At 54.2% G+C, this 25729-nt stretch overlaps 4 protein-coding genes and 1 pseudogene across 6 annotated transcripts in view; 3 read left to right on the top strand and 2 right to left on the bottom strand.

Moving 5' to 3' along the window:
- MAST1 (microtubule associated serine/threonine kinase 1) overlaps positions 1-1441 on the top strand; it is a 43996-nt gene extending 42555 nt beyond the window's left edge. For both annotated transcript variants that reach the window (XM_050770020.1, XM_050770019.1), the window contains one exon: positions 97-1441. In XM_050770020.1, coding sequence (XP_050625977.1) covers positions 97-1358 — 1262 coding nt within the window. In that variant the 3' untranslated portion in view covers positions 1359-1441. The remainder of the gene's footprint in view (positions 1-96) is intronic.
- Positions 1442-2240: 799 nt separating this feature from the next.
- On the bottom strand, positions 2241-8911 carry DNASE2 (deoxyribonuclease 2, lysosomal). Its single transcript, XM_050770578.1, has 6 exons — positions 8611-8911; positions 8294-8474; positions 8124-8202; positions 5686-5850; positions 5398-5595; positions 2241-3057 (listed from the first exon to the last, which is right to left on the bottom strand). The coding sequence occupies exons 1-6, from the start codon at positions 8823-8825 to the stop codon at positions 2684-2686; spliced, it is 1212 nt and encodes a 403-aa protein (XP_050626535.1). The 5' UTR covers positions 8826-8911; the 3' UTR covers positions 2241-2683.
- Positions 8912-12039: 3128 nt separating this feature from the next.
- Positions 12040-14822, bottom strand: KLF1 (KLF transcription factor 1). The gene is made up of 3 exons (XM_050770631.1): positions 14675-14822; positions 12930-13755; positions 12040-12675 (listed from the first exon to the last, which is right to left on the bottom strand). Exons 1-3 carry the CDS (start codon positions 14759-14761, stop codon positions 12500-12502), a joined length of 1089 nt encoding a protein of 362 aa, XP_050626588.1. The 5' UTR covers positions 14762-14822; the 3' UTR covers positions 12040-12499.
- A 4554-nt stretch (positions 14823-19376) lies between these two features.
- The window catches only part of GCDH (glutaryl-CoA dehydrogenase), a 10763-nt gene continuing 4410 nt past the window's right edge, over positions 19377-25729 (top strand). The window contains exons 1-8 of one of the 2 annotated variants that reach the window (XM_050770532.1): positions 19377-19548; positions 19617-19741; positions 19834-19869; positions 20184-20327; positions 20469-20531; positions 22431-22601; positions 25218-25347; positions 25431-25647. In XM_050770532.1, the coding sequence (XP_050626489.1) occupies positions 19651-19741; positions 19834-19869; positions 20184-20327; positions 20469-20531; positions 22431-22601; positions 25218-25347; positions 25431-25647 (852 nt within the window). In that variant the 5' untranslated portion in view covers positions 19377-19548; positions 19617-19650. The remainder of the gene's footprint in view (positions 19549-19616; positions 19742-19833; positions 19870-20183; positions 20328-20468; positions 20532-22430; positions 22602-25217; positions 25348-25430; positions 25648-25729) is intronic. The other variant, XM_050770533.1, reaches the window with a different exon arrangement.
- LOC126942758 (40S ribosomal protein S6-like) lies at positions 23169-25209 on the top strand (annotated as a pseudogene).

Here is a 25729-nt window from a genome sequence, read left to right as displayed (position 1 = left end):
CTGCGCCGGGACCTGGCTGGTGCTCGGGCTGGTGCGCAGGGTGGCCTGGCTGGTGCTCGGGCTGTATTCACTCGCTTCACCTCCTGTCACCTGCAGGCGCCTCATCCCAGAGCAGCTCCCCAGCCTCAAGCACGCCTAACTCGCCTGCGTCGTCCGCGTCGCACCACATTCGGCCCAGCACGCTGCACGGACTGTCGCCAAAGCTCCACCGCCAGTACCGCTCTGCGCGATGCAAGTCGGCCGGCAACATCCCTCTGTCGCCGCTGGCACACACGCCGTCCCCCACGCAGGCGTCACCGCCGCCACTGCCGGGCCACACAGTGGGCAGCTCGCACACTACGCAGAGCTTCCCGGCCAAACTGCACTCATCGCCTCCAGTCGTGCGCCCGCGCCCCAAGAGTGCCGAGCCCCCTCGCTCGCCGCTCCTCAAGCGCGTGCAGTCGGCCGAGAAGCTGGGAGCCTCCTTGAGCGCGGACAAGAAGGGTGCACTGCGCAAACACAGCCTCGAGGTGGGCCACCCGGATTTCCGCAAGGACTTCCATGGCGAGCTGGCGCTGCATAGCCTTGCCGAGTCCGACGGCGAGACGCCCCCAGTCGAGGGCCCTGGCGCGCCCCGGCAGGTCGCCGTCCGCCGCCTGGGCCGACAGGAGTCACCTTTGAGCCTGGGCGCGGACCCATTGCTGCCCGAGGGTGCCTCCAGGCCACAAGCATCGAGCAAGGAGAAGGAATCCCCGGGGGGCGCCGAGGCGTGCACCCCGCCCCGCGCGACGACCCCCGGGGGCCGGACCCTGGAGCGGGATGTCGGCTGCACGCGGCATCAGAGCGTGCAGACGGAGGATGGCCCTGGCGGGATGGCCAGGGCTGTAGCCAAGGCGGCGCTGAGCCCGGTGCAGGAACACGAGACGGGCCGGCGCAGCAGCTCTGGCGAGGCGGGCACGCCCCTGGTACCCATTGTAGTAGAGCCTGCGCGGCCTGGGGCTAAGGCTGTGGCGCCTCAGCCTCTGGGCGCGGACTCCAAGGGGTTGCAGGAAACCGCACCCCTGGCGCCTTCCGTGCCCGAGGCCCCCAGGGGCCGGGAGCGCTGGGTGTTGGAAGTGGTGGAGGAGCGCACCACGCTGAGCGGGCCTCGCTCCAAGCCTGCCTCCCCAAAGCTCTCCCCGGAGCCCCAGACACCCTCCCTAGCCCAGGCGAAGTGCAGTGCACCCAGCAGTGCAGCAACCCCAGCCCTACCGTCTTCCCTCTTGGGCTCGGGCACCAAGCCTGAAGTGGGGCTGACCTCCCGGTGCCCTGCTGAAGCTCTGCCCCCAGCAGGCCTGACCAAAAAAGGAGTGTCCAGTCCCGCACCCCCGGGACCATAGCTAAGGTGGGCGTTGGCCCTTCGCTGTACAGCCTCCTGTATACATATGTACACATATAAATAAAGTGCGTCCGTGCTGCGTGAGTTTTCTGGGGCTCACTCCAGGCAAGGCGAAACATCATCACACGACCCCACCCCGTGCCCAGGTGCTTTTTGGGAGGTGGGACTCCAGTTCTGGTTACCATGGAGAGTGGAAGGAATTTTGGATAGACACCTCCTGTGGTCCCACTTCTGGTCTCACCTCTGCACCAACTGTCCCCAAACCTTTAGGGGGAGAATTGATGCTGCGATGCTCTTGTGTCCCAGCGTCCACCTGAAGAAAAGGTTAACAGGCTCGTCCACCAATTTCCATTTATTTACTCCTCAACAATCCTGATGGCAGGTATTATGTTTCCATTTTGCAGACAGACTGTGTCACAGAGCAGTTAAGGCACACAATCAAGGTAATACAGCTAGGAAGGGGATGAACTGGGATTCAAAATCAAGTCCAAACTGGTTCCTGAGCCCTTATATTTTCTTTTCCTTTTTTTTTTTTTTTTTTGAGATGGAGTCTCATTCTGTCACCCAGGCTGAAGTGCCGTGGCGTTATCTCAGTTCATGGCAACCTCTGCCTCCTGGGTTCAAGCAATTCTCCTGCCTCAGCCTCCCAAGTAGCTGGGACCACAGACACATGCCACCATGCCTGGCTAATTTTTAAATTTTTTTTTTTTTTTTTTTTTTTTTTTTTTTTTTTTGAGACGGAGTCTGGCTCTGTCGCCCAGGCTGGAGTGCAGTGGCCGGATCTCAGCTCACTGCAAGCTCCGCCTCCCGGGTTCACGCCATTCTCCTGCCTCAGCCTCCCAAGTAGCTGGGACTACAGGCGCCCGCCACCTCGCCCGGCTAAAATTTTTAAATATTTTTAATGGATATGGAGTTTCACCATGTTGGCCAGGCTGGTCTTGAACTCCTGACCTCAAGTGATCCACCCATCTCAGCCTCCCAAAATGCTGGAGTTACAGATGTGAACCACTGCGCCCACCCCCCTACCTTTTTTTTTTTTTTTTTTTTTTTTTTGAAACAGGGTCTTGCTATGTGACCGAGGTTGGAGTAATCATAGTTCACTGTGACCATGATCTCCCTGGTTCAATCGTTCCTCTGGCTTCAGTAGCTGGGACTACAGGCGTTTATCACCATGCCGGACTAACTTTTTTTTAAGTTCTAGTAGAGCTGCAGTCTCACTATGTTGCCCAGGCTGGTCTCAAATTCCTGAGTTCAAGTGATCCTCCCTTCTTGGCTTCCCAAAGTGCTGGGATTACATACGTGAGCCACTGCACCTGGCCGTGAGGGTTAGATCTTATAATGTCTGCTGGGCTTCCTGGCCATGCCATTACAGGGCTGGTAGTTCTTCACTAGCGGCTGGAAGGCCTTCCAGAGGGCTGGCAGCTGGGCACACAGCGTGCCCCCACCCCGTTGCTCCTCTCCCTGGTTCCGATTCATGTCACCCACGCATGTCCAGGGCCCTTTTGGGGACACGCACCATTTGGAGTGGTCCTCTGTGCTGTTGAAGCTTGGGCCACCCGGTCCAGGGAAAGCTATCTGGTTCACATTCAGAACCTGCCAGATATCCGAGCAGTTAGAGGGCAGGACGCCTACAGTTTTGTGCCAGAACTGGACCTGCAGGTTGGTACCAAGGGCTGCCGCCAACCAGCCAGAGTACAGGTCTGCAAAGGATGGAGAGAGGGCACAGGTAAGGTCAGGGCCACTGCTAGGGAGTCCCTAGGCCACTTCCCCTCTCTCAGCTCAGTTTCCATATATCTTTTTTTGGTTTTTTTTTTTGACGTGGAGTCTTGCTCTGTCACCCAGGCTAGAGTGCATTGGTGCAATCTAGGCTCATTGCAACCCCTGCCTCCCAGGTTTAAGTGATTCTCCTGCCTCAGCCTCCTGAGTAGTTGGGACTACAGGAATGCACAACCACACCCGGTTAATTTTTTAATAAAGAGACAGGGGTTTCACCATGTTGGCCAGGCTGGTCTCAAACACCTGATCTCAAGCAATCTGCCCACCTGGGTCTCCCAAAGTGTTGGGACTACAGGCATGTGTCACCGAGCCCTGCCATAGTTTCCATATTTCTGAGCTCCATTGTCAATTCCCAGCCCTGGGAATGATGACATTAATATTAACTGCCCTTCCCAGATTTTTTTTTTTGAGATGGAGTCTCACTCTGTCACCTAGGCTGGAGTGCAGTGGTGCAATCTTGGCTCACTGCAACCTCTGCCTCCTGGATTCAAGCGATTCTCCTGCCTCAGCCTCCCGAGTAGCTGGGATTACAGGTGCCCACCACCACACCTGGCTAATTTTTGTATTTTTAGTAGAGATAGGATTTCACCATGTCGGCCAGGCTGCTCTCAAACTCCTGACCTTGTAATCTGCCAGCGCCTGCCACCACGCCCAGCTAATTTTTGTATTTTTAGTAGAGATGGAGTTTCACCATGTTGGCCAGACTGGTCTTGAACTCCTGGGCTCAAGTCATCCACCTGCCTCGGTCTCCCAAAATGTTGGGATTATAGGCGAGCCACTGCGTCCAGCCCTAAGTGTTTTTGATTAATTAATTATTTATTTTGAGACCAGGTCTCATTCTGACACCCTGGCTGGAGTGCAGTGGCAGGATCACGACTCCCTTGCAGCCTCGACCTCCTGGGCGCTATTCTTTCATCTCAGCCTGCTGAGTAGTAGGGACTACACGTGTGCCACCATGCCCCACTAATTAAAATTTTTCTTTTTTTTTTTTTTTTTTTTTTTTTGAGACGGAGTCTTGCTGTGTCACCCAGGCTGGAGTGCAGTGGCCCGATCTCGGCTCACTGCAAGCTCCGCCTCCCGGGTTTACGCCATTCTCCTGCCTCAGCCTCCGAGTAGCTGGGACTACAGGCGCCCGCCACCACGCCCGGCTAGTTTTTTGTATTTTTAGTAGAGACGGGGTTTCACCATGTTAGCCAGGATGGTCTCGATCTCCTGACTTCGTGATCCACCCGCCTCGGCCTCCCAAAGTACTGGGATTACAGGCTTGAGCCACCGCGCCCGGCCTAAAATTTTTCTTATAGAGATGGGGTCCCACTATGTTACCCGGGCTAGTCTCAAACTCCTGAGCTCAAGTGATCCTCCTGCCTAGACTGGGATTACAGGTGTGAGCCACTGTGCCTGGCCTATTTATTTATTTTTATTTATTTATTTATTTATTTTTGAGACACAGTCTCGCTCTGTCGCCCAGGCTGGAGGTCAGTGGCATGATCTCTGCTCACTGCAAGCTCCGCCTCCCAGGTTCATGCCATTCTCCTGCCTCAGTCTCCCAGGTAACTTGGACTGCAGGCGCCTGCTACCATGCCCGGCTAATTTTTGTACTTTTAGTACAGATGGGGTTTCACCGTGTTAGCCAGGATGGTCTTGATCTACTGACCTTGTGATCCGCCTGCCTCAGCCTCCCAAAGTGCTGGGATTACAGACGTGAGCCACCACATCCAGCCTATTTATTTATTTATTTTTAAATAAAGACAGGGTCTTGCTCTGTCACCCAGGCTGGAGTGCAGTGGAGTCGTCATAGCTCACTGTAGCCTGAAACTCTGGGCTCAATTTATCCTCCTGCCTCAGCCTTCCAAGTTGCCTGGCTAATTTTTAATTTTGTAGAGATGGGGTCTTGCTATGTTGCCCAGGCTTGTCTTGAACTCCTGTCTTCAAATGACCCTCCTGCCTCAGCCTCCCAAGTAACGGATTACAGGAGTGAGGCACCACCTCTGGTGCCCAAATGCCTTATATGTACCACTTCATTCATAACAATTTTTTAAGTAGATGTCAGTATCCCCATTTTTCAGATGAGTAGACTGAGGCTCAGGTGAAATTATACATCACACAGCTAGAACCCAGGGTTTGAACCCAGGTCTATTCACTGCTTATGTGATTATAGCTCCCAATCAGACCCGGTCTCTACCCCTGACTCGAACTCAGCCATGGCCGCACCAGTCACCCCTTCTGCAGAGAAGGAGCTCTCCACCCTCAACCTTCAGACTCACCATCTCCAAATTTGCTAAACTTGGCAAAGCTCTGGAAAACAGCCCCGGCCTGGGATGTGAGTGTGACGCTGCTGTTCCAGGGTTCTTGGCTAACGTGGTAGCCCTGGATCACATTCTCCAAGTCGGGGAATTCCTGGGCGAAGATCCCTTCCAGCTGGTGGTCATAAACCTGGGGGTAGGTGTAGGTCAGCTGCTTGCCTGGAGGACAAGGGGAGGAGGAAATGCAAGATCATTCTAGGTTCTGGTCGGTAAACCCAGGACTCATCCTGTGTCCCTGACTCCACTCACCAATCTTCGAGAACTGAGTGAAGGGAAAAGACACACAGAGCAGGGTCTGCCCGTAGGTACAGGCGCTATGAGGCCACCTGTATGCAGCAGAGGAGGCCAGTGGAGGGAAGTCAGGTACGCTGTGGACCAGCCAGAAGCCTCCGTCGTGGTCGAGGAGCAGGACACCTGGACCAAAAGAAGGCATTAGAGGAGGTCGGGCACGGTGGCTCATGCCTGTAATCCCAGCACTTTGGGAGACCAAGGCGGACGGATCACCTGAGGTCGGAGTTAGAAATCAGCCTGGCCGGCAGGGCGCGGTGGCTCAAGCCTGTAATCCCAGCACTTTGGGAAGCTGAGACGGGCGGATCACAAGGTCAGGAGATCAAGACCATCCTGGCTAACACGGTGAAACCCCGTCTCTACTAAAAAATACAACAAACTAGCCGGGCGAGGTGGCGGGCGCCTGTAGTCCCAGCTACTCGGGAGGCTGAGGCAGGAGAATGGCGTAAACCCGGAAGGCGGAGCTTGCAGTGAGCTGAGATCCGGCCACTGCACTCCAGCCTGGGCGACAGAGCGAGACTCCGTCTCAAAAAAAAAAAAAAGAAAAGGAATCAGCCTGGCCAGCATGGCGAAACCCCATCTCTACTAAAAATACAAAAATTAGCTGGGCGTGGTGGTGGATGCCTGTCATCCCAGCTACTCAGGAGGCTGAGGCAGGAGAATCGCTTGAACCTGGGAGGCGGAGGTTGCGGTGAGCTGAGATCCGCCACTACACTCCACCCTGGGCCACAGAGCAAGATTTCGTCTCAAAAACAAGTAAGTAAGTAAATAAATAAATAAATAAAAATTTTAAAAAAGAAGGCAGGCCTCACACAGTGTCTCATGCCTGCAGTCCCAGCACTTTGGGAAGCTGAGGCGGGTAGATCACCTGAGGTCAGGGGTTCAAGACCAGCCTGGTCAACATGGAGAAACCTCATCTTTACTAAAAATACAACATTAACTGGGCGTGGTGGCACATGCCTGTAATCCCAGCTACTTGGGAGGCTGATGCAGGAGAATCGCTTGAACCCAGGAGGCGGAGGTTGCAGTGAGCTGAGATCACACCACTGCCCTCCAGCCTGGGCAACAAAAGCGAAACTCCTTCTCAAAAACAAAACAAAGGCAATTAGAGGGTATTGCTCCAGGCCTCCCAGCAAGGTCATCTGCAACCAGGAACACCCTCAGTTTGCAGCGGGACTTAGAGAGGGTGCCAGCAGTGTTAGAACCACAGCTGAGCTTAGTTTTTGCAGGCCTAAACTCCTATAGTCCAGAATAACGCCAAGATTAATATAAGGTAGGGAAACAGGTCAGTTGTGGTGGCTCATGCCGGCAATCGCAGCACATTAAAAGGTGAAGGTGGGTGGATTGCTTGAACCAGAACTTCGAGACTAGCCTGGGCAACATGGCGAAACTCCACTCTACAAAAAATACAAAAAGTAGGCCAGGCGTGGTGGCTCACACCTGTAATCCCAGCACTTTGGGAGGCCGAGGCAGGTGAATCACCTGAGGTCAGGAGTCCGAGACCAGCCTGGCCAACCTGGTGAAACCCCGTCTCTACTAAAAAATACAAAAATTAGCCGGGCGTGGTAGGGCACATCTGTAATCTCAGCTACTCCAGAGGCTGAGGCAGAAGAATCACTTGAATTGGGGAGACGGAGATTGCAGTGGGCTGAGATTGCACCACCAAACTCCAGCCTGGGAGATAGAGAGTGTCGCAAAAAAAAAAAAAAAAGCCAGGCGTGGTGGTGGGTACCGACAGGCCTGGTACTTGGGAGGCTGAGGTAGGAGGATCACCTGAGCCCTGGGAGGTCAAGGCTGCAGTGAGCTGTGATACTGCACTCCAGCCTGGGTGACTCTAGGTGAGACCTTGTCTCAAAGAAAATAAAATGGGGGAAAAAGATGACTAAGGTCTGATAGGGGAGATCTCCCACCCGGCTATGGAGATCAGGGGTGAGTTTGGAAAAATGTATAGGAACTTGGCTGGGCAGGGTGGCTCATTCCTGTAATCCCAGCACTTTGGGAGGCCAAGGTGGGTAGATCACTTGATGTAGATCACAGGAGTTCAAGACCAACCTGGTCAACATGATGAAACCTCGTCTGTACCAAAAATACAAAAATTAGCCTGGTGTGACAGCGGGCACCTTTAATCCCAGCTACTTGGGAGGCTGAGACAGGAGAATTGCTTGAACCCCAGAGGCAGAGATTGCAGTGAGCCAAGATTGTGCCACTGCACTCCAGCTTGGGTGACAGAGTGAACTCCCTCCGTCTTAAAAAAAAACAAAGAAAAAAAAATGCTGGAGGGAATAGATGCCCAGGGTCTGACAGTGCGGATCTCCCCAGCCACCCAATGCAGTCAGGGGTTAGCCTGGAAAAATGTATAGGGACCCAAGTCTCTCCCCAACCCCCAATCCAGTCCTCACCCTTCGTGTGCCCACGTTTGGAAGAGTTGTGAGCCTTGCTGGCTTGAGGCGGTTGGTCATTGTAGAGCAGGAAGGCGAGCTGGTGGCGAATAAACGGAGACAACGTGAAATTCCTCCCAGGCAGGGCGGCCCTAGAGTTTCACCCTTACTTGGCCCCGGGCCCCCTTCACCTGGCTGCTGTTGCTCCGGTACAGCGGCTGTAGGCTTCGGCCCACGGCCCCCTCCGGGCTGTCGATGAGTCCCCTGCCGTCCCGCCAGCCTCCGGAGCTCTCGTCCAGATACTTGTACTGCAGCCCTCTCTGCGCCGCCTCCCCGGACCCTCTAAGAGCTGGCAGCTTGTAGACCACGAACCTGGAGGTCGGAGAATGCACAGAAATAGGGGAGAGGGAAGAGAAAGCACCCCAGGGTTCCCCGAGGAGGCAGCCATCCCGGTCGAGTGACCCCCGCCGGATCCCGGGGCGATGGTAGGCCCCCGCTGCACACTCACCAGTCTACAGGCTGCCCAGAGTCCCCGTAGCAGGTCAGGGCCCCGGCGGGGACGCACAGCAGCGCGGCCAGCAGCAGCGGGATCATCGCTGCTATGGGGCTGAGATCCAGGAATCTGTGTCGGGGCTGCGGGGTGATGGGTTGCAACAGAGGCCAGGACTGGCACCTGGCACCTTTTATTTCCCTAAACTTGCCTGGGAACCCGGGCGGGGACATCACGAGGGTAGAGACTCCTCCCCCGAGACGCGACGCTGCGTTTTGGAGAGGCAAAAGGCAGCCCCGAGTCTGCTCAGACCACGCCCACGACGGGCCAGGCGCTCCAGCGTCTCTTGGAGCCTGGTCACCGTTCCTTTTAGTGGTAGCTAATCCCAGCCCATGCACTTCTGTTCGACCCAACTCCTGCCTCGGTTTCTGGATCAGGCACAAGTTTGATTTTATTTCCAGCCCTACGACCTGGGTCCAACTCTTGTGACCTTTGTTATTCTTCTTCTTCTTTTTTTTTGAGATGGAGTTTCACTCTTGTCCTCTAGGCTGGAGTGCAATGGCACAATCTCGGTTCACTGTAACGTCCGCCTTCCTGATTAAAGCGATTCTCCTGCCTCAGCCTCCCGAGTAGCTGGGATTTCATGCGCCCACCACCACGCCCGGCTAATTTTTGTATTTTTAGTAGAGACGGGGTTTTTCCATGTTGACTAGGCTGTCTCGAACTCCTGACCTCGTGATCCAACCGCCTTGGCCCCCGAAAGTGCCAGGATTACAGGAGTGAGCCACCGTGCCCTGCCATGATCTTTGTTCTCTTAAGAAGCATTTGTGCTCCAGTGGATCTTCCCCTTTTTCTTTCTTGGGTTTTTTTTTTTTTTTTTTCCTTCCTTCCTTTTTTTTTTTTTTTCTTTTTTCCCCAGACAATATCTCACTCTGTTGCCCAGGCTGGAGTGCAGTAGCATGATCTTGGCTCACTGCAACCTCTGCCTCCCCAGTTCAAGTGATCCTCTCACCTCAGCCTCCTGAGTAGCTGGGATCACAGGCACGTGCCAATATGCCCAGTTAATTTTTGTAGTTTTTTTGGAAACACGGTTTCACCATGTGGCTCAGGCTGAACTCCTGAGTTCAAGGGATCCACCTGCCTTGCCTCCCAAAGTGCTGGGATTACAGGCATGTAATCCACCCCACCCAGACTCCCCTTTTTCATTCTGCACGTTTTCCCCAGGACTCCCTGAGCTAGCAAAGACGTGACTTTATGTTTGTTTTTTGTTATTTTGAGACAGGATAATGGTTTCTCACCCAGGCTAGAATGCAGTGACTCCATCACGGTTCACTGCAGCCTCAACCTACTGGGCTCAAGTGATTCTCCCAGGTAGCTGGTACTCCAGGCCTGTGCCACCACGCCCAGATAATTGTTCATTGTGGTGATGAGGGTCTCACTATGTTGCTCAGGCTGCTCTGGAACTCCTGGGTTCAAGTGATTCTCCTACCTCAGCCTCAAGGGATCATGGCAGGGCAAAGGGCTATGGGAATCTGAGTACTGGCTTGAAACTGCCTTTGCAAAAATTATAACAGAAAACCAACTCCATCTTGCCTTTAATCCCCAAACTGCCCTTGCTTGGTCATTCCTGGGTGTGGGGCCAAGCTATTTTTTTTTTTTTTTTCAGACGGAGTCTCACTCTGTTGCCCAGGCTGGAGTGCAGTGGCACGATCTTGGCTCACTGCAAGCTCCGCCTTTCCAGTTCACGCCATTCTCCTGCCTCAGCCTCCTGAGTAGCGGGGACTACAGGTGCCTGCTACCACACCCAGCTAATTTTTTGTATTTTTAGTAGAGACAGGGTTTCACCGTGTTAGCCAGGGTGGTCTCAAACTCTTGACCTTATGATCCACCCAGCTCGGCCTCCCAAAGTGCTGGGATGACAGGCGTGAGTCACCGCGCCCGGCCAACATTTTTTTTTTTTTTTTTTTTTGACACGTTGTCTCGCTCTGTCACCCAGGCTGGAGTCCAGTGGCATGATCTCAGCTCACTGCAACATCCGCCTCCTAGGTTCAAGCAATCCTCCTGCCTCAGCTTCCTGAGTAGCTGGGATTATAGGCATGCAGCACCATGCCCTGCTGATTTTTGTATTTTTGGTAGTGACTGGGTTTCGCCGTTTTTGGTAGAGATAGGGTTTCGCCTTGGGGCTCAGGCTGGTGTTGAACTCCTGGGCTCAAGTGATCTGCCCACCTCGGTCTGCCAAATTGCTGGGATTAAAGAGGGAGCCACCTATGCCCGGCCCCAAGCTAATTTTGGGAGAAATTTAGTTTATAGCTTAAATGATAATAGCCTTTCCCCAAACTAAACTGCCTTTGTAGAAATAATGAAAGGGCACTAGGTTAGGAGGATAAGAGGAGCCTGAATTCTGCTAAAATGTAGTTGTTGTAGTAGTTAAACTATGACCAGCCATTATTCTGGCCGGGTGCAGTGTCTCACGCCTGTAATCCCAGCACTTTGAGAGGCCGAGGCCGGGGGGTGACCTGAGGTCAGGATTTCGAAACCAGCCTGGCCAATATTTCGAAACCCCGTCTCTTCTAAAAATACAAAAATTAGCCAGGCGTGGTGGCACGTGCCTGTAATCCCAGATACTCGGTAGGCTGACACAGGAGAATCACTTGAACCCAGGAAGCAGAGGTTGCAGTAAGCCGAGATGGCGCCACTGCACTCCAGCCTGGCGAGAGCAAGACTCTGTCTCAAAAACAAAAACAAAGATGGCCAGCCATTATTCTGGAGGTCACAAGGTTTGCAACTTCCCCAGTTATTTCTGCAAATAACATGAGTATTGCAAAACCTTACACTGGCCTTTTTAGATGTCTTTTGAGGCTTTTTGTGTATCTGACAACTGGATGACCCCACCCAGACTAGTGACTGTATGGTCCCTATCCAAAAGCTGACTCAGCAACTGTTTTCCGCAGTCCCATGATTGCATCAAGGCACCCATTCCCTAGCCCTTCTGCCCACCAAACTGTTCTTGAATAACCCTAGCCTCTGAATTTTCAGGGAGGCTGATTCAAGTAATAAAACTCCCATCTCCCATTTAGCTGGCTGTATGTGGATTAAACTCTTTCTCTATTGCAATCCGTCTGTCTGGATAAATTGGCTCTATCTGGGCAGTGGGCAAGATGAACCCCCTGGGCAGTCGCAGGCTGTGGATTCTCAAATGCAGGGAGATGTTTGCTGTCAATGTCCCCAGGGTTTGAGGCAGAAGACAAACATGGTGCAGCCCGAACTGGGCAGGAAAAGAGAGGACAGCAAGGCCTGCAGTGCCCAAGGAGGCTTGTTGGAGTTAAGGGGTGTCACTGTAGTTTAGGAGATGAGGGTGTGTAAGGCCCTCTAATATGACCTCTAGGTTTACAGCCTCCTGCTATCTTCCAGCCTCCAAAACCCAAAAATTCAGGCAAACGCTGAAGCTTTATCTGGGAGGGGCATTTTTATAGGACCCATAACCATTGACAGTTAATATCAGCCACAATAAGGGACCTTCAGGAGCCCCTTTCTAGACCCAGGGTCTCTGGGAAGCCTCACCCCACACCCTCTTCTGCTGTCCAGGGCCATCTGGGAGCTGGTCTGAGTGTCCACTGAGTCCGTTTATTTGGTGGTCTGTCTCACTGGGTCTGCATGACAGTTTGGACATCTCTGTGTGGCTCCCTGTGGCTGAAGACTTGTCGGATTTCCGTGGGAGGCTCCCCCAGGGCTGTCTATGGGTCCGTTTTTGATATCTGGGTGAATCTTTGGGACAGCGAGTCCAGGAGAGGGTCCATTCGTGGGAAAACCACCCGGCATTGTGTCACTTGTCCGTGTAAAGAAACCACCAAACAGGCTTCTTGTCCCATCCCCAATCCCCAGGACAGTCCAAGTGCCAGGGCAGGGCTCAAAGGTGCCGCTTCATGTGCAAAGCCAGGTGGTCTGAGCGCGAAAAAGCACGTGGGCAGAGCTGGCAGCGGAAGGGGCGTTGCCCCGTGTGTTTCCTGTAGTGGCGGGTCAGCTCGTCCGAGCGCGCGAACCTCCAGCCGCAGCCTTCCCACGTGCAGGCGTATGGCTTCTCCCCTAGGGGACGAGGAAGTCATAAGCGCTATTGTCAGCCCAGTCATGTCCCCGGGTCCCCTGCATCTGGCCACACCCCTTTACTCAGTCTGGGCTGGGACTAGGATGAACAAAGTGAGGCCCCTAGGGCACAAAATTTAAGGAGGCACTCACTCTCAGAGCCAGCCAAGTCCAAGTCCCGCCCTCTGCAACCCTTCTTCCCCGGTAACTACAGCAGGTGCCACCCGCTTTCTCATGTCCGGGTCCCACCCCCTCACCTGTGTGCGTGCGCAGATGCGCCTTCAGGTGGGAGCTCTTGGTGTAGCTCTTGCCGCAACCCGGGTGCGCGCACGTGTGCGCTGCCTGCCTCTTGCGCGCCCACGAACGTCGGCCGCGCTTGGATGGCGCGGCCTCGGCTATCACACCGGGATCCCCTGCAGTCCCCCCGAGTCCAGTGCCCACCGTCCCGGGTCCCAGGCAACTCAGGAAGGAGGGGGACGTGGCGGGGCCGGGCGCGGGTCCCTGGAGCCCGCGGAAGAGCTGGAAGTGCCCTTGGTACTGAGGCGCCGGGTACACCGCGGGGTACCCGGACAGCAGCCCATAGGGGGCGCCCGACGCCGCAGGCACTGAAAGCCCGGTCCGCTGGAAGTAGCCGCCCGAAGAGCCGGCGCCGGGCCCGGGGTATACCGGTTGCAGCGCCAGCGCCTTGGGCTCGGGGGCCGGGGCTGGAGCCAGGGCTGGGCCCACGAAGGCGTCGGGAGCCGGGGCTCGCAGGGCAGGGCGCACCCAACCTGAGTGATCCTCCGAACCCAAGAGCCCAGCCACCATCCCCGGGCCGCCCGCATAGGCTCCCAGAGTCTCGGGGGGCGGCGGGTATTGCACCCCGGGGGCCTCGCTGGGCGCCAGAGCGCAGGTCTGGGGCGCGCCACCCGGCTCCGGGCCCGAGAAGTTGGTGAGGAAGAGATCCAGGTCCCAGGTGGCGTCCGCGCCCCTCTCATCGTCCTCCTCCTCCCCGGGTTGGTCCTCAGACTTCACATGGAGGGGTGGCTCCGTGGGGTCAGGAGGACCCGGGCCCATGTCCTGCGCCTCTTCGGAGCGCCACCACTGCGGGAGGGAGCAGGCAGCTTGAGGTTCGGTGGACACTGAGGTGCCCTGCCCAGGGACATCGCAGGCTGGGTACTCTTACGGGGAGAGGCTGGCCAGAGGCTTTGGAAAAGGGTCCTGTTTGCCTGTCTCTCTGTCCCACTTCCCCAACACTAGCCGCCCTCTAGCCGCCCCTCTCCCCCCTCTCCTCCAGCTCCAGGGACAGAAGCCGATCAGGTCTGGCTGGAGACAGGAGATAAGACTTCCACTATCTGGAACCACACTTGGGGATGGGGGAAGGGGTAGCAGAACTGCTGGAGATGGAAAACTGGCGGGGGTTAGGGGAGAGGGTGCCAGCCTTGACTTAGTTTCCCCCTGGAACATCTCTCTCCTTCCCTGTCTCCTAAAACAAGAATAATTCCGAAATTTTGGATGTCCCCCAGACACACTCATCATTTCCCTCTGATATCTGGAAGGTTGTGAGCCTAGATCTCGTTCCTTTTTGTTTGTTTGTTTCTTGAGATAGGGTCTCACTCTTTTGCCCAGGCTGGAGTGCAGTGGTGCAGCTCACTGTATCCTTAATCTCTTGGGCTTTAATAATCCTCCTGCATCAGCCTACAGAGTATCTGGGACTACAGGCACATGCCCCCACGCCTGACTAGTTTTTGGTATTTTTTGTAGAGATGGGGTTTCACCATGTTGTCCAGGCTACCTTCGTTTTCTATTACAGAAATAGATCACACCTAGAACCTCAAGCCCCCAGACCACCCTCCTCACCCTCTGCCAGACTAAGCTGAGATCCCCTCACCTGGACTGAGTGTACCTCAGTTCTGGTTAAGTCCCTTGATTGCAGGGCAAGATGCAGGTCTGGACCCCAAGATCTGTGACTGTGGCCCTGGATCCCAGCCAGCCCACCTAGACCCCACCTTCTAGGCCCCACCTTGAGGAAGTCATCCTGTGTGTCCGGGAAGGGGCCCAGGGCGGTCAGTGTGCTGATGGAGGGCAAGGCGGTCTTGGCTGTGGCCATGGCTGGCTGGTGCCCACCCTGGGCCTCGAGCCTCCTCTTCCTTGGCTGCCTGGTGAACTCTGAGGCTGTGATAGCCCCTTCGAGGGCTCCTCTCTGCCCTTAGCTGATTGGCTGCAGCCTCTGATAAGGGGAGGCAAGGCAAGGCAAGGCGGGGGGTCACTGTTTCTGAGGCACAAACTTCACATTGGCCTGTATGGGGTTGGGACTTAAAGACTAACCCTGTGTCCAAAGCCAAGTCAAATATCAGGGGTTGAGGGGTTCAGGGTTTGAGGGTCCAGGTGCTGGGTAAAAGGAGACATTGGGTCTCCAAAGAAGGAGAGACTTGGGGGTCTGCCCTCAGTTTACTTTCCTGGAAAAGGCAGAAAGGGTATTCTGGGAAGAAGCTGTGGGACCCCCTGTCCCCCTGATTGAGGCTCTACAGCCCTCCCCCTCCCCAGTAAACAGCAAAAACCGTGCCGATGGCGGGACTTGGCACAAACTCCCCGCCAAGCATTATCAGACACCCCAGACGTTGGAGGCTGCTATCAGGTGGGGGCCCAGGCCAGCTAGAGCTCTGTCCTCCGGTGAAGGGGAGGGCTGGGGGTTGGGTCTTCAAATTAGCCTGGCTTTCAATTTGCCTGGGTTGGGACCTCCCAGGGTCTGAGCCCTATAGCAGGAGGACACCCCTGCCAACTGGCCCACCATTGTCTACTGGGGACTCTCGGGTGGCACTGCATGGGACTGCATGGAGGCTGGTTCAGTGCCAGCTGCTTTAGTGCGATGGGGGCAGCCATGGGAAAAGTGACCCTGTCTCGTCCTGGGTGGGATAGGACCGTTGGACCAAGCCATAGGCAGTATCTGACCTGCAGGAGACCAGTACCCTGGCTCTGGGCCTGGCTGCTCCTTGATTCTGCCCAAAATGAGGAGAGGATCTGAGTTACTACAACAGGGACCTCCACTCTGGTGCCCTGGGAGCCTGGGAAGGGGACATGGATACATATTACAGACACATAATTCATAGTCACTCATTGGAAGACTGAGGCAGGAGGATCACTTGATGCCAGGATTTCAAGACTAGCCTGGGCAACATAGAACCTATATTTCCAAAAAAAAGCTGTGAGTGGTGGTGCATGCCCATAGTCCCAGATACTTAGGAGGCTGAGATGGGAGGATCGCCTGAGTCCAGGAGGTCGGGGCTGCATTGAGCTATAATCACAACACTGCAATATGACCACACCACTGCAGTCCAGCCTGGGGGACAGAGAGCAAGACTCTGTCACTGAAAAAAAAAAAAAGAGAAAAGTTGGGTGGCCATCTTTATTCCTGGCAGATCAACCTGGGTGACATAAACAAAAACAAGGCCAGGCGCAGTGGCTTACGCCTGTAATCCCAGCACTTTGGGAAGCGGAGGTGGGGAGATTCGAGAACAGACTGGCCAACATGTTGAAGCCCTGTCTCTGCCAAAAGTACAAAAATTAGCCGGGCATGGTGGCATGTGCTTGTAATCGTGGCTACGTGGGAGGCTGAGGCTGGAGAATTGCTTGAAACTGGGAGGCGGGGGGCCAGGCGCAATGACTCACGCCAGTAATCCCAGCACTTTGGGAGGGCGAGGCTGGCAGATCACCTGAGGCCAGGAGTTCAAGACCAGCCTGGCCAACACAGTGAAACCCTGTCTCTACTAAAAATACAAAAATAGGCCGGAGATGGTGGCACATGCCTCTAATGCTAGGTACTTGGGAGGCTGAGGCACAAGAATCACTTAATCCTGGGAGGCAGAGGTTGCAGTGAGCCAAGATCACACCACTGCACTCTAGCCTGGGCTACAGAGCGAGACTCCCTGTCTAAAAAACAAAAACAAAACAGACTGGGAGCAGTGGCTTATGCCTGAAGTCCCAGCAATTTGGGAGGCCAAGGTAGGAGGAATGCTTGAGCCCAGGAGTTCGAGACCAGCTTGGGCAACATAGTGAGATCCCATCTCTAAAAACAAAAACGAAAACACAGTTACTCACGGGACCATGCAATTGCATAATGACATGAGTTCCTGGTCCCTCAGTCACACTGATCAGATCATATAATTCCTGCACATGTAATTGTGTGTCTGTCTGTGTATATGGACTATACACAGACACACAATTCCCAGGCACTAAAACACAACCCTATGTTATATTGGTTACACAATGTCATAGCCAAACAATCCCTAAAACACAGAATTCATAATCCACAGGCAGGCACAGTTACACAATCCTACTGACACAATTTAGCTATAATTGAGCAGACATATGTGGGGAGTCAGATACATTGTCACAGAACTTTTTCCTTTTTAGACTGTGTCTCTCTCTCTCACCCATGCTGGAATGCAGTGGCTTGATTTTGGCTCACTGCAACCTCCACCTACTGGGCTCAAGTGATTCCTCTGCCTCAGGCTCCCGAGTAGCTGGCATTACAGGTGCCTGCTACCACACAAGGCTAATTTTTTTTTTTTTCTTGAGACAGAGTTTCACTCTTGTTGCCCAAGCTGGAGTGCAATGGCATGATGACGGCTCACTGCAACCTCTGCCTCCTGGGTTCAAGCAATTCTCCTGCCTCAGCCTCCTGAGTTGCTGGTATTACAGGCATCCACCACCACATCTGGCTAATTTTTTTTTTTTTTTTTTTTTTTTGAGATGGAGTCTCGCTTTGTCACCCAGGCTGGAGTGCAGTGGCGCGATCTCGGCTCACTGCAAGCTCCGCCTTCCGGGTTCACGCCATTCTCCTGCCTCAGCCTCCTGAGTAGCTGGGACTACAAGCGCGCACCACCACACCTGGCTAATTTTTTGTATTTTTAGTAGAGACGGGGTTTCACCATGTTAGCCAGGATGGTTTCGATCTCCTGACCTCGTGATCCGCCCGCCTCAGCTTCCCAAAGTGCTGGGATTACAGGCGTGAGCCACCGCGCCTGGTGGTCTGGCTAATTTTTGTGTTTTTAGTAGAGATGGGGTTTCCCCATGTTGGCTAGGCTGGTGTCGAACTCCTGACCTCAGGTGATCCACCCGCCTTGGCCTCCCAAAGTGCTGGGATTACAGGCGTGAGCCACCTCACCCAGCCAAAACCTACACTTTATATGATCACACCACCCATCACTTTTGCAATATGTAAGTAATTATTTAGTCACACAGTTGCATAGCTACCAGTGCCCAACCATAGGGGATGCACCCAGTTAAACACAGACAACCACAAGGGCATGGCATCATAGGTCCTGAGAGACATACACATTTCTCAACGGATACACAATCAGAGTGGGTGCACCACAAACACACTACACAAAAGACAAAACAGGCGGAGTGCGGTGGCTCCCGGAGTGCGGTGGATCACAGGAGGCCAGCCTGACCAACATGGTGAAACCTTGTCTCTACTAAAAATAAGAAAAAAGGCTAGGCATGGTGGCTCACAAACCTGTAATACCAGCTACTTGGGAGGCTGAGGCAGGAGAATTGCTTGAACCTGGTAGGCAGAGGTTGCAGTGAGCCAAGACTGCATCACTGCACTCCAGCCTGGGCAACAGAGCGAGACTCTGTCTCAAAATACATAAATAAATAAATACATTTAATTAAACAAACAAACAAACAAAACCATAAAAATGGGCAACGAGCAGCCCTCGGAGTTGTTCTGCCTATGAAGGTTGCAGTGAGAAGAGATGGCGTCACTGCACTCCAGCCTGGGCAACAGAGTGAGACTCCGTCTCAAAAAAAAAAAAAAAAAATTAGCCAGGCATGAAGGCATGCTTCAGTGGTCCCACCGACTTGGAGGCTGAGGTGGGAGGATTGCTCAAGCCCAGAAGGTGGAAGCTGCAGTGAGCTATGATCGCTCCACTGCACTCCATTCTGGGCGACAGAATGAGACCCTGTCTAAAAAGAAAAAACAAAAACAAAACAAAACAACCCACATAGACTCACAGAATCATAGAAGTACACACACACACACACACACACACACACACACACACAGTCACAAGTATCGACATGTGCTTCTTTTTTTTTTTTTTCTGAGACGGAGTCTTGCTCTGTTGCCCAGGCTGGAATGCAGTGGTGCGATCTCGGCTCACTGCAAGCTCCGCCTCCCGGGTTCACGCCATTCTCCTGCCTCAGCCTCTCGAGTAGCTGGGACTACAGGCGCCCGCCACCTCGCCCGGCTAATTTTTTGTATTTTTAGTAGAGATGGGGTTTCACCGTGTTAGCCAGGATGGTCTCGATCTCCTCACCTTGTGATCCGCCCGCCTCGGCCTCCCAAAGTGCTGGGATTACAGGCGTGAGCCACCGCGCCCGGCCTACATGTGCTTCTTGGGACAGACTGGCAGACAAGTTTACTAAGATCGCCCACTCGGAGATCATCTTCCCCATAACCAGCGCTCAGAGAACTCGAGACTGGCCTCCTGGGTTGGGGAGGACGCCTAGCGCTCGCGCCAGAATTTCTTTGTTTAATTCTTGGCTCCCTCCGCACACACCCCCTGCAACTGACCAACCAGGAGTGGGCCGAGCACTTTTCTACGGCCAATAAGAGGAGAAACCCAGCTGGCCAATCGATTTCCCTCACTCGTCTTCCGCCCCTACCCCGTCCGCTTCTTAAAGGGGCTAACCTATCTCTGTATGGGCCCTCCTATTTCCACAGGCAAGGCTACCTTAGCCCTTTTAAAAGGCAGAGCGAGGAGGGGGCCGGATTCTACGAGGAACCAATGAAAAGCCTCACTCGGCCTCCGCTCCTCCCCTTTTTGCTGAGGTCAAAGGCCTGCGTCAGTTGCACTCTAGCCTCGGCAGTGAGCTGGGAGGTACCAGGTAAGGAAGGTAAGGTGGCTCCAGCCGTGGGTGAGAGGAGCTCCGCTGTGACACCCCGGTTCCTGTAGGTCGCCGTCGTTGCTCCGCTGGCTTTGAGAGAGCATGGCCCTGAGAGGCGTCTCCGTGCAGCTGCTGAGCCGCGTTCCCGGCCTGCGCGTCTTTCGCACGTGGGTCTCGTCGGCGGCGCAGACCGGTCAGTGCGGGGTCGGGAGTGTGGAGGGAAGGAGTGAGGAACTGGGGGCCTAGGGACTTTCCGGGGTTGACTTTCCCGTTCTGTGCTTGCAGAGAAAGGCGGGAGGACACAGAGCCAACTGGCCAAGTGTAAGGACCTCTGGTCGCGCCGTGTGTCTACTGCCCCTGTTCAGCTGTCTGTCTGCCCTAGGTGGACTCTGTCCCAGAATCCGAGGGCTGCCCGAGCAGGGTGGCAGGGTCGTGGCCAGGGTCAGAGGCACTAAGGCAGTGAGTGCGCTGTGCCTGCGGGGCCGGAGAAAGTTCACCTGGTCAGTCTCGTTTGCAGCTCCCAGTACCCGGGAGGCGACATGGGTGTGGAGCGGTAGGGCTGATGAGGGTCCGAGAAGGGAGGGCACAGTGATCGGGCGGACTGGACCGAAGCGAATTCCTTCTCCCCTTCCCAGCCTCGCGTCCCGAGTTTGACTGGCGGGACCCGCTGGTGCTGGAGGAACAGCTGACCACAGATGAGATCCTCATCAGGGACACCTTCCGCACCTACTGCCAGGAGAGACTCATGCCTCGCATCCTGTTGGCCAATCGCAACGAAGGTGGGCGGGCTGGTGGGTGCCCTGAGGCTGCTCCTCCCCCTGGAGCCACAGCCACCCCGCCTCAAGGCCCCCTTGTCCTTGGGGCTGGGGCTTCCTGTGGCCTAGGGCTGGGCCTGAATTTGGGCACTTGTCCCTTTGCAGTTTTTCATCGGGAGATCATTTCGGAGATGGGGGAGTTGGGTGTGCTGGGCCCCACCATCAAAGGTAGGAACAAGTGTCTCTCCACACACTGCAGACCCCTCTGTATTCTGAAAGCTTCTTCCTCCTTCCCTCCCTCCCGCCCTCCTTCCCTCCTCCTCCCTCCCTCCTTCCCTTCTTTCTCTTTCTTTTCCTTTCCTTTTCTTTCCTGTCTTTTTTTTTTTTTTTTCCCCTGGAGTCTCCCTCTGTTGCCGAGGCTGGAGTGCAGTGGCACTATCTTGGCTCACTGCAAACTCCGCCTCCCAGGCTCAAGCGATTCTCCTGCCTCAGCCCTTCTAGTAGCTGGGATTACAGGCACCTGCCACCATGCCTGGCTAATTTTTGTATTTTTAGTAGAGACACGGTTTCACCATGTTGGCCAGGCTGGTCTCAAACTCCTGACCTCAGGTGATCTACCCACCTCAGCCTCCTAAAGTGCTGGGATTATAGGCATGAGCCACCGCATTCAGCCTTTTTTTTTTTTTTGAGACAGAGTTTTGCTCTTGTTGCCCTGACTGGAGTGCAGTGGTGAGATTTTGGCTCACTGCAGCCTCCACCTCCCGAGTTTAAGTGATTCTCTTGCCTCAGGCTCCCGAGTAGCTGGGATTAAAGGCGTCCGCCACCACGCCTGGCTAATTTTTGTTTTTGTTTTTGTTTTTTTTTTTTTTTTTTTGAGACGGAGTCTCCCTCTGTTGCCCAGGGTAGAGTGCAGTGGCCGGATCTCAGCTCACTGCAAGCTCCGCCTCCCGGGTTTACGCCATTCTCCTGCCTAAGCCTCCCGAGTAGCTGGGTCTACAGACGCCCGCCACCTCGCCCGGCTGGTTTTTTGTTTTTTTTAGTAGAGACGGGATTTCACCGTGTTAGCCAGGATGGTCTCAGTCTCCTGACCTCGTGATCCGCCCGTCTCGGCCTCCCAAAGTGCTGGGATTACAGGCTTGAGCCACCGCGCCTGGCCAATTTTTGTATTTTTAGTAGAGACGGGGTTTCACCATGTTTGCCAGGCTAGTCTCGAACTCCTGACCTCAGGTGATCCACCTGCCTCAGCCTCCCAAAGTGCTGGGATTACAGGTGTGAGCCACCGTTGCCCGGCCCTTTTCTTTTTCTTTTTTTTTTTTTTGAGATGGAGTCTTGCTCTGTTACCCAGGCTGGATTACTGGATTACAGTGGTATGATCTTGGCTCACTGCAGTTTCCTCCTCCCAGGTTCAAGCACTTCTGCCACCTCAGCCTCCTAAGTAGCTGGGATTACAGGGGCGCACCCCCACGGCTAGCTAATTTTTTTTTTTTTTTTTTTTTGAGACGGAGTCTCGCTCTGTCGCCCAGACTGGAGTGCAGTGGCCGGATCTCAGCTCACTGCAAGCTCCGCCTCCCGGGTTTACGCTATTCTCCTGCCTCAGCCTCCCGAGTAGCTGGGACTACAGGCGCCAGCCACCTCGCCCGGCTAGTTTTTTGTATTTTTTAGTAGAGACGGGGTTTCACCGTGTTAGCCAGGATGGTAATTTTTTATTTTTAATAGAAATGGAATTTCACCATGTTGGCCAGGCTGGTCTTTAACTCCTGACCTTGGATGATCCACCCGCCTGGACCTCCCAAAGTGCTGGGATTATAAGCTTGAACCACCATGCCCGGCCCCTTTGTTTCTTTTTTTAGAGACAGGGTCTCACTATGTTGCCCAGGCTGGTCTCAAGCGATCCTCCTGCCTTACTGAAAGCCCCCTTCTTTCCCTAAGCCACAATTTCCCAGTCTGTAAAGTGGGGCTGTTGTCCCACCCTCTGAAAGTGGCTATGGAGATGAAATGAATAAACCTCAGCTAGGGCCAGCTTGGTGCCTGCCTCCTTGTGTGTCCCTATCCCGCCCTGTCTCTTGGGTCCTAGCTGGGCAGGGCGGTGTTCTCTATTGTCCTGCTTTCCCCTCCTACTGCCACCAGGATATGGCTGTGCTGGGGTTTCGTCTGTGGCCTATGGGCTCCTGGCCCGAGAGCTGGAGCGGGTGGATAGTGGCTACAGGTCGGCGATGAGTGTCCAGTCTTCCCTCGTCATGCACCCCATCTATGCCTATGGCAGCGAGGAACAGCGGCAGAAGTACCTGCCCCGGCTGGGTGAGTGGCTGGCCATGGGGCCTGGTGGAAGGAAGATAGTCCCTGAGGTCTGGAACTCAAGGGTGGGGCTGTCCCCTGAATCTATTCTGTCCCTATCTCAAAGATAGCATAAGTGGCCACCTGGACCCCCTGCCAGACCCTGGGCTTCACCTAGAGATCTGATCCCTTGCCAGCCTGATTGTCCCCCCCTGTGACCACCATCATCTCCCTACGCTTTCTATGTTCCCCAGCCCAGCCCAAAGTGTAAAGTCCACCAGGTCCCTGCTGGCCATGTGCAGTGGCTCACACCATAATCCCAGCACTTTGGGAGGGTGAAGTGAGAAAATCCCTTGAGCCCAAGAGTTCGAGACCAGCTGGGCAACGTAAGGAGACCCCATGTCTATTAAAAAACAAAAAAAGGGCCAGGCGCGGTGGCTCACGCCTGTAATCCCAGCACTTTGGGAGGCTGAGGCGGGCAGATCACAAGGTCAGGGGATCGAGACCATGGTGAAACCCCGTCTCTACTAAAAATACAAAAAATTAGCCAGGTGTGGTGGCGGGCGCCTGTAGTCCCAGCACTCAGGAGGCTGAGGCAGGAGAATGGCGTGAACCCAGGAGGCGGAGCTTGCAGTGAGCCGAGATCGCGCCACTGCACTCCAGCCTGGGCGACAGAGCGAGACTCCGTCTCAAAAAAAAAAGAAAAAAGGAAAGTGCTTATGTGGCCTGAGCTAAGCGGACGTTGACCCTCTTTTCCATGGCGCCTCGGAGGCGTTCAGCTGCTTCATGATGAAGCTGAACATCTCCTTCCCAGCCACTGGCTGCCAGAAACTCATTGAAGTGGACGATGAACGCAAACTTTGTACTGTTTAGGAGAGGCATATGGCCACAGAAGTTGCTGCTGACGCTCTGGGTGAAGAATGGAAGGGTTATGTGGTCCGAATCAGTGGTGGGAACAACAAAACAAGGTTTCCGCATGAAGCAGGGTGTCTTGACCCACGGACGTGTCCACCTGCTACTGAGTAAGGGGCATTCCTGTTACAGACCAAGGAGAACTGGAGAAAGAGAAAAATCAGTTCGTGGTTGCATTGTGGATACCAATCTGAGCATTCTCAACTTGGTTATTTTAAAAAACAAAAAGGAAAGAAGGATGTTCCTGGACTCATACTACAGTGTCTCATTGCCTGGGGCCCAGTAGAGCTAGCAGAATCTGTAAACTTTTCAATCTCTCTAAATAAGATGATGTCTGCCAGTATGTTGTAAGAAAGCCTTTAAACAAAGAAGATAAGAAACCTAGGACCAAAGCACCCAAGATTCAGCGTCTTGTTACTCTACATGTCCTGCAGCATAAACAGCAGTGTATTGCTCAGAAGAAGCAGTGTACTAAGAAAAATAAGGAAGAGGCTGCAGAATATGCTAAACTTTTGGCCAAGAAGGAGGCTAAGGAGAAGCACCAGGGACAAATCGCAAAGAGACGCAGACTGTCCTCTCTGCGAGCTTCTACTTCTAAGTCTGAATCCAGTCAGAAGTAAGATTTTTTGAGTAATAAATAAGATCAGATTCACAAAACAAACAAACAAAAAAACCCACAAGGCTCTATGTAACCAGGCCTCTGCTGACCTTCCCACCTCTTCTCTGGCCACTCACGTGCTCCTCCCAGCCAGACTTAGCTCCTGGAAATTCTCCAGAAGTACCGCCAGTCCTTTGCACATCTGTTCCCTCTCCTGGCACTGCTGTTCCCCACAGCCTCCTCCTGCTTAACTCCTCACGCCCTTCCAGTTTGGCCAACTCCTTCCTGACTCCCTGGGTTCCCCTCCTCATCTTACATTGTGATCATGACTTTGGGGTAACCTGTCTCCTGAAAGCAGGGCCAGACCTAACTTAGTTATGAGGCCTGACTCAGGGGCAAGGGTAATTTTTTTTCTTTTTTGAGACAGAGTCTTGCTCTGTCCCCCAGGCTGGAGTGCAGTGGTACCATCTTTGCTCACTGCCACCTCTGGCTCCCCAGTTCAAGCAATTCCCATGCCTTAGCCTCCTAACTGGGATTATAGGTGCTTGCTACCCATGCCTGGCTAATTTTTGTATTTTTAGTAGAGATGAGGTTTCACCATGTTGGCCAGGCTGGTCTCAAACTCCTGACCTCAAGTGATCCACCCGCCTCGGCCTCCCAAAGTGCTGGGATTACGTGTGTGAGCCACCTCGCCTGGTTTAATTTTTTGTATTTTTAGTAGAGATGGGGTATCACCATGTTGGTCAGGCTGGATTTTTTTTCTTTTTTTGAGATGGAGTCTTTCTCTGTTGCCCAGGCTGTAGTGCAGTGGCATAATCTTGGCTCACTGCAACCTCTCCTGCCCAGGTTCAAGCGATTCTCCTGCCTCAGTCTCCTGAATGCTGGGATTACAGGCACACGCCACCACATCTGGCTATTTTTTTTTTTTTTTTATTTTTAGTAGAGATGGGGTTTCCCCATGTTGGCCAGGCTGGTCTCGAACTCCTGACCTCAATTGATCCACCCGCCTCGGCCTCCCAAAGTGCTGGGATTACAGGCGTGAGCCATTGCATCCTGCCACAAGGATAATTTTTGAGTGAGGGGATGTATTGGGGAGCAGGCAGCCATGTGACCTTGTCTTGTGCCTGCAGCCAAGGGAGAGCTCCTGGGCTGCTTCGGGCTCACAGAGCCCAACAGCGGAAGTGATCCCAGCAGCATGGAGACCAGAGCCCGCTACAACTCATCCAACAAGAGCTACACCCTCAACGGGACCAAGACCTGGTAAGGGGTCTAGGCAGTGGGCAGGCAGTGAACAGGGGCAAAGGGACGCTGGTCAGACCCCTCACCGACTGTTCCATCCCCAGGATCACCAACTCGCCTATGGCCGACCTGTTTGTAGTGTGGGCTCGGTGTGAAGATGGCCGCATTCGGGGCTTCCTGCTGGAGAAGGGGATGCGAGGTCTCTCGGCCCCCAGGATCCAGGGCAAGTTCTCGCTGCGGGCCTCAGCCACAGGCATGATCATCATGGATGGCGTGGAGGTGCCAGAGGAGAACATGCTCCCTGGTGCATCCAGCCTGGGGGTGAGTGGCAGCCACTTTGGGAATGGGTGTTGGGTCACCTGCGGGTGCGGCTTTGTCAGGCAGGCTCCGTGCTGGGGACACA

This window comes from Macaca thibetana, chromosome 19 (genome assembly GCF_024542745.1).
Source record: "Macaca thibetana thibetana isolate TM-01 chromosome 19, ASM2454274v1, whole genome shotgun sequence".
NCBI lineage: Eukaryota > Metazoa > Chordata > Mammalia > Primates > Cercopithecidae > Macaca > Macaca thibetana.
Note: the sequence above shows the minus strand (reverse complement) of the source record. Positions and strands in the feature narration are given on the sequence as shown.

Excerpts from the sequence above, each read along its gene's own strand:
- KLF1 (XM_050770631.1), bottom strand. The coding sequence starts at position 14,761 with ATGGCCACAGCCAAGACCGCCTTGCCCTCCATCAGCACACTGACCGCC. Across the intron at positions 13,756-14,674 it reads CACAGGATGACTTCCTCAAG|TGGTGGCGCTCCGAAGAGGC; the intron begins GTGGGGCCTAGA and ends TCCCTCCCGCAG. Across the intron at positions 12,676-12,929 it reads GCATCTGCGCACGCACACAG|GGGAGAAGCCATACGCCTGC; the intron begins GTGAGGGGGTGG and ends CTCGTCCCCTAG.
- DNASE2 (XM_050770578.1), bottom strand. The coding sequence starts at position 8,825 with ATGTCCCCGCCCGGGTTCCCAGGCAAGTTTAGGGAAATAAAAGGTGCC. Across the intron at positions 8,475-8,610 it reads TCTGGGCAGCCTGTAGACTG|GTTCGTGGTCTACAAGCTGC; the intron begins GTGAGTGTGCAG and ends TCCGACCTCCAG. Across the intron at positions 3,058-5,397 it reads GTTTAGCAAATTTGGAGATG|ACCTGTACTCTGGCTGGTTG; the intron begins GTGAGTCTGAAG and ends CATCCTTTGCAG.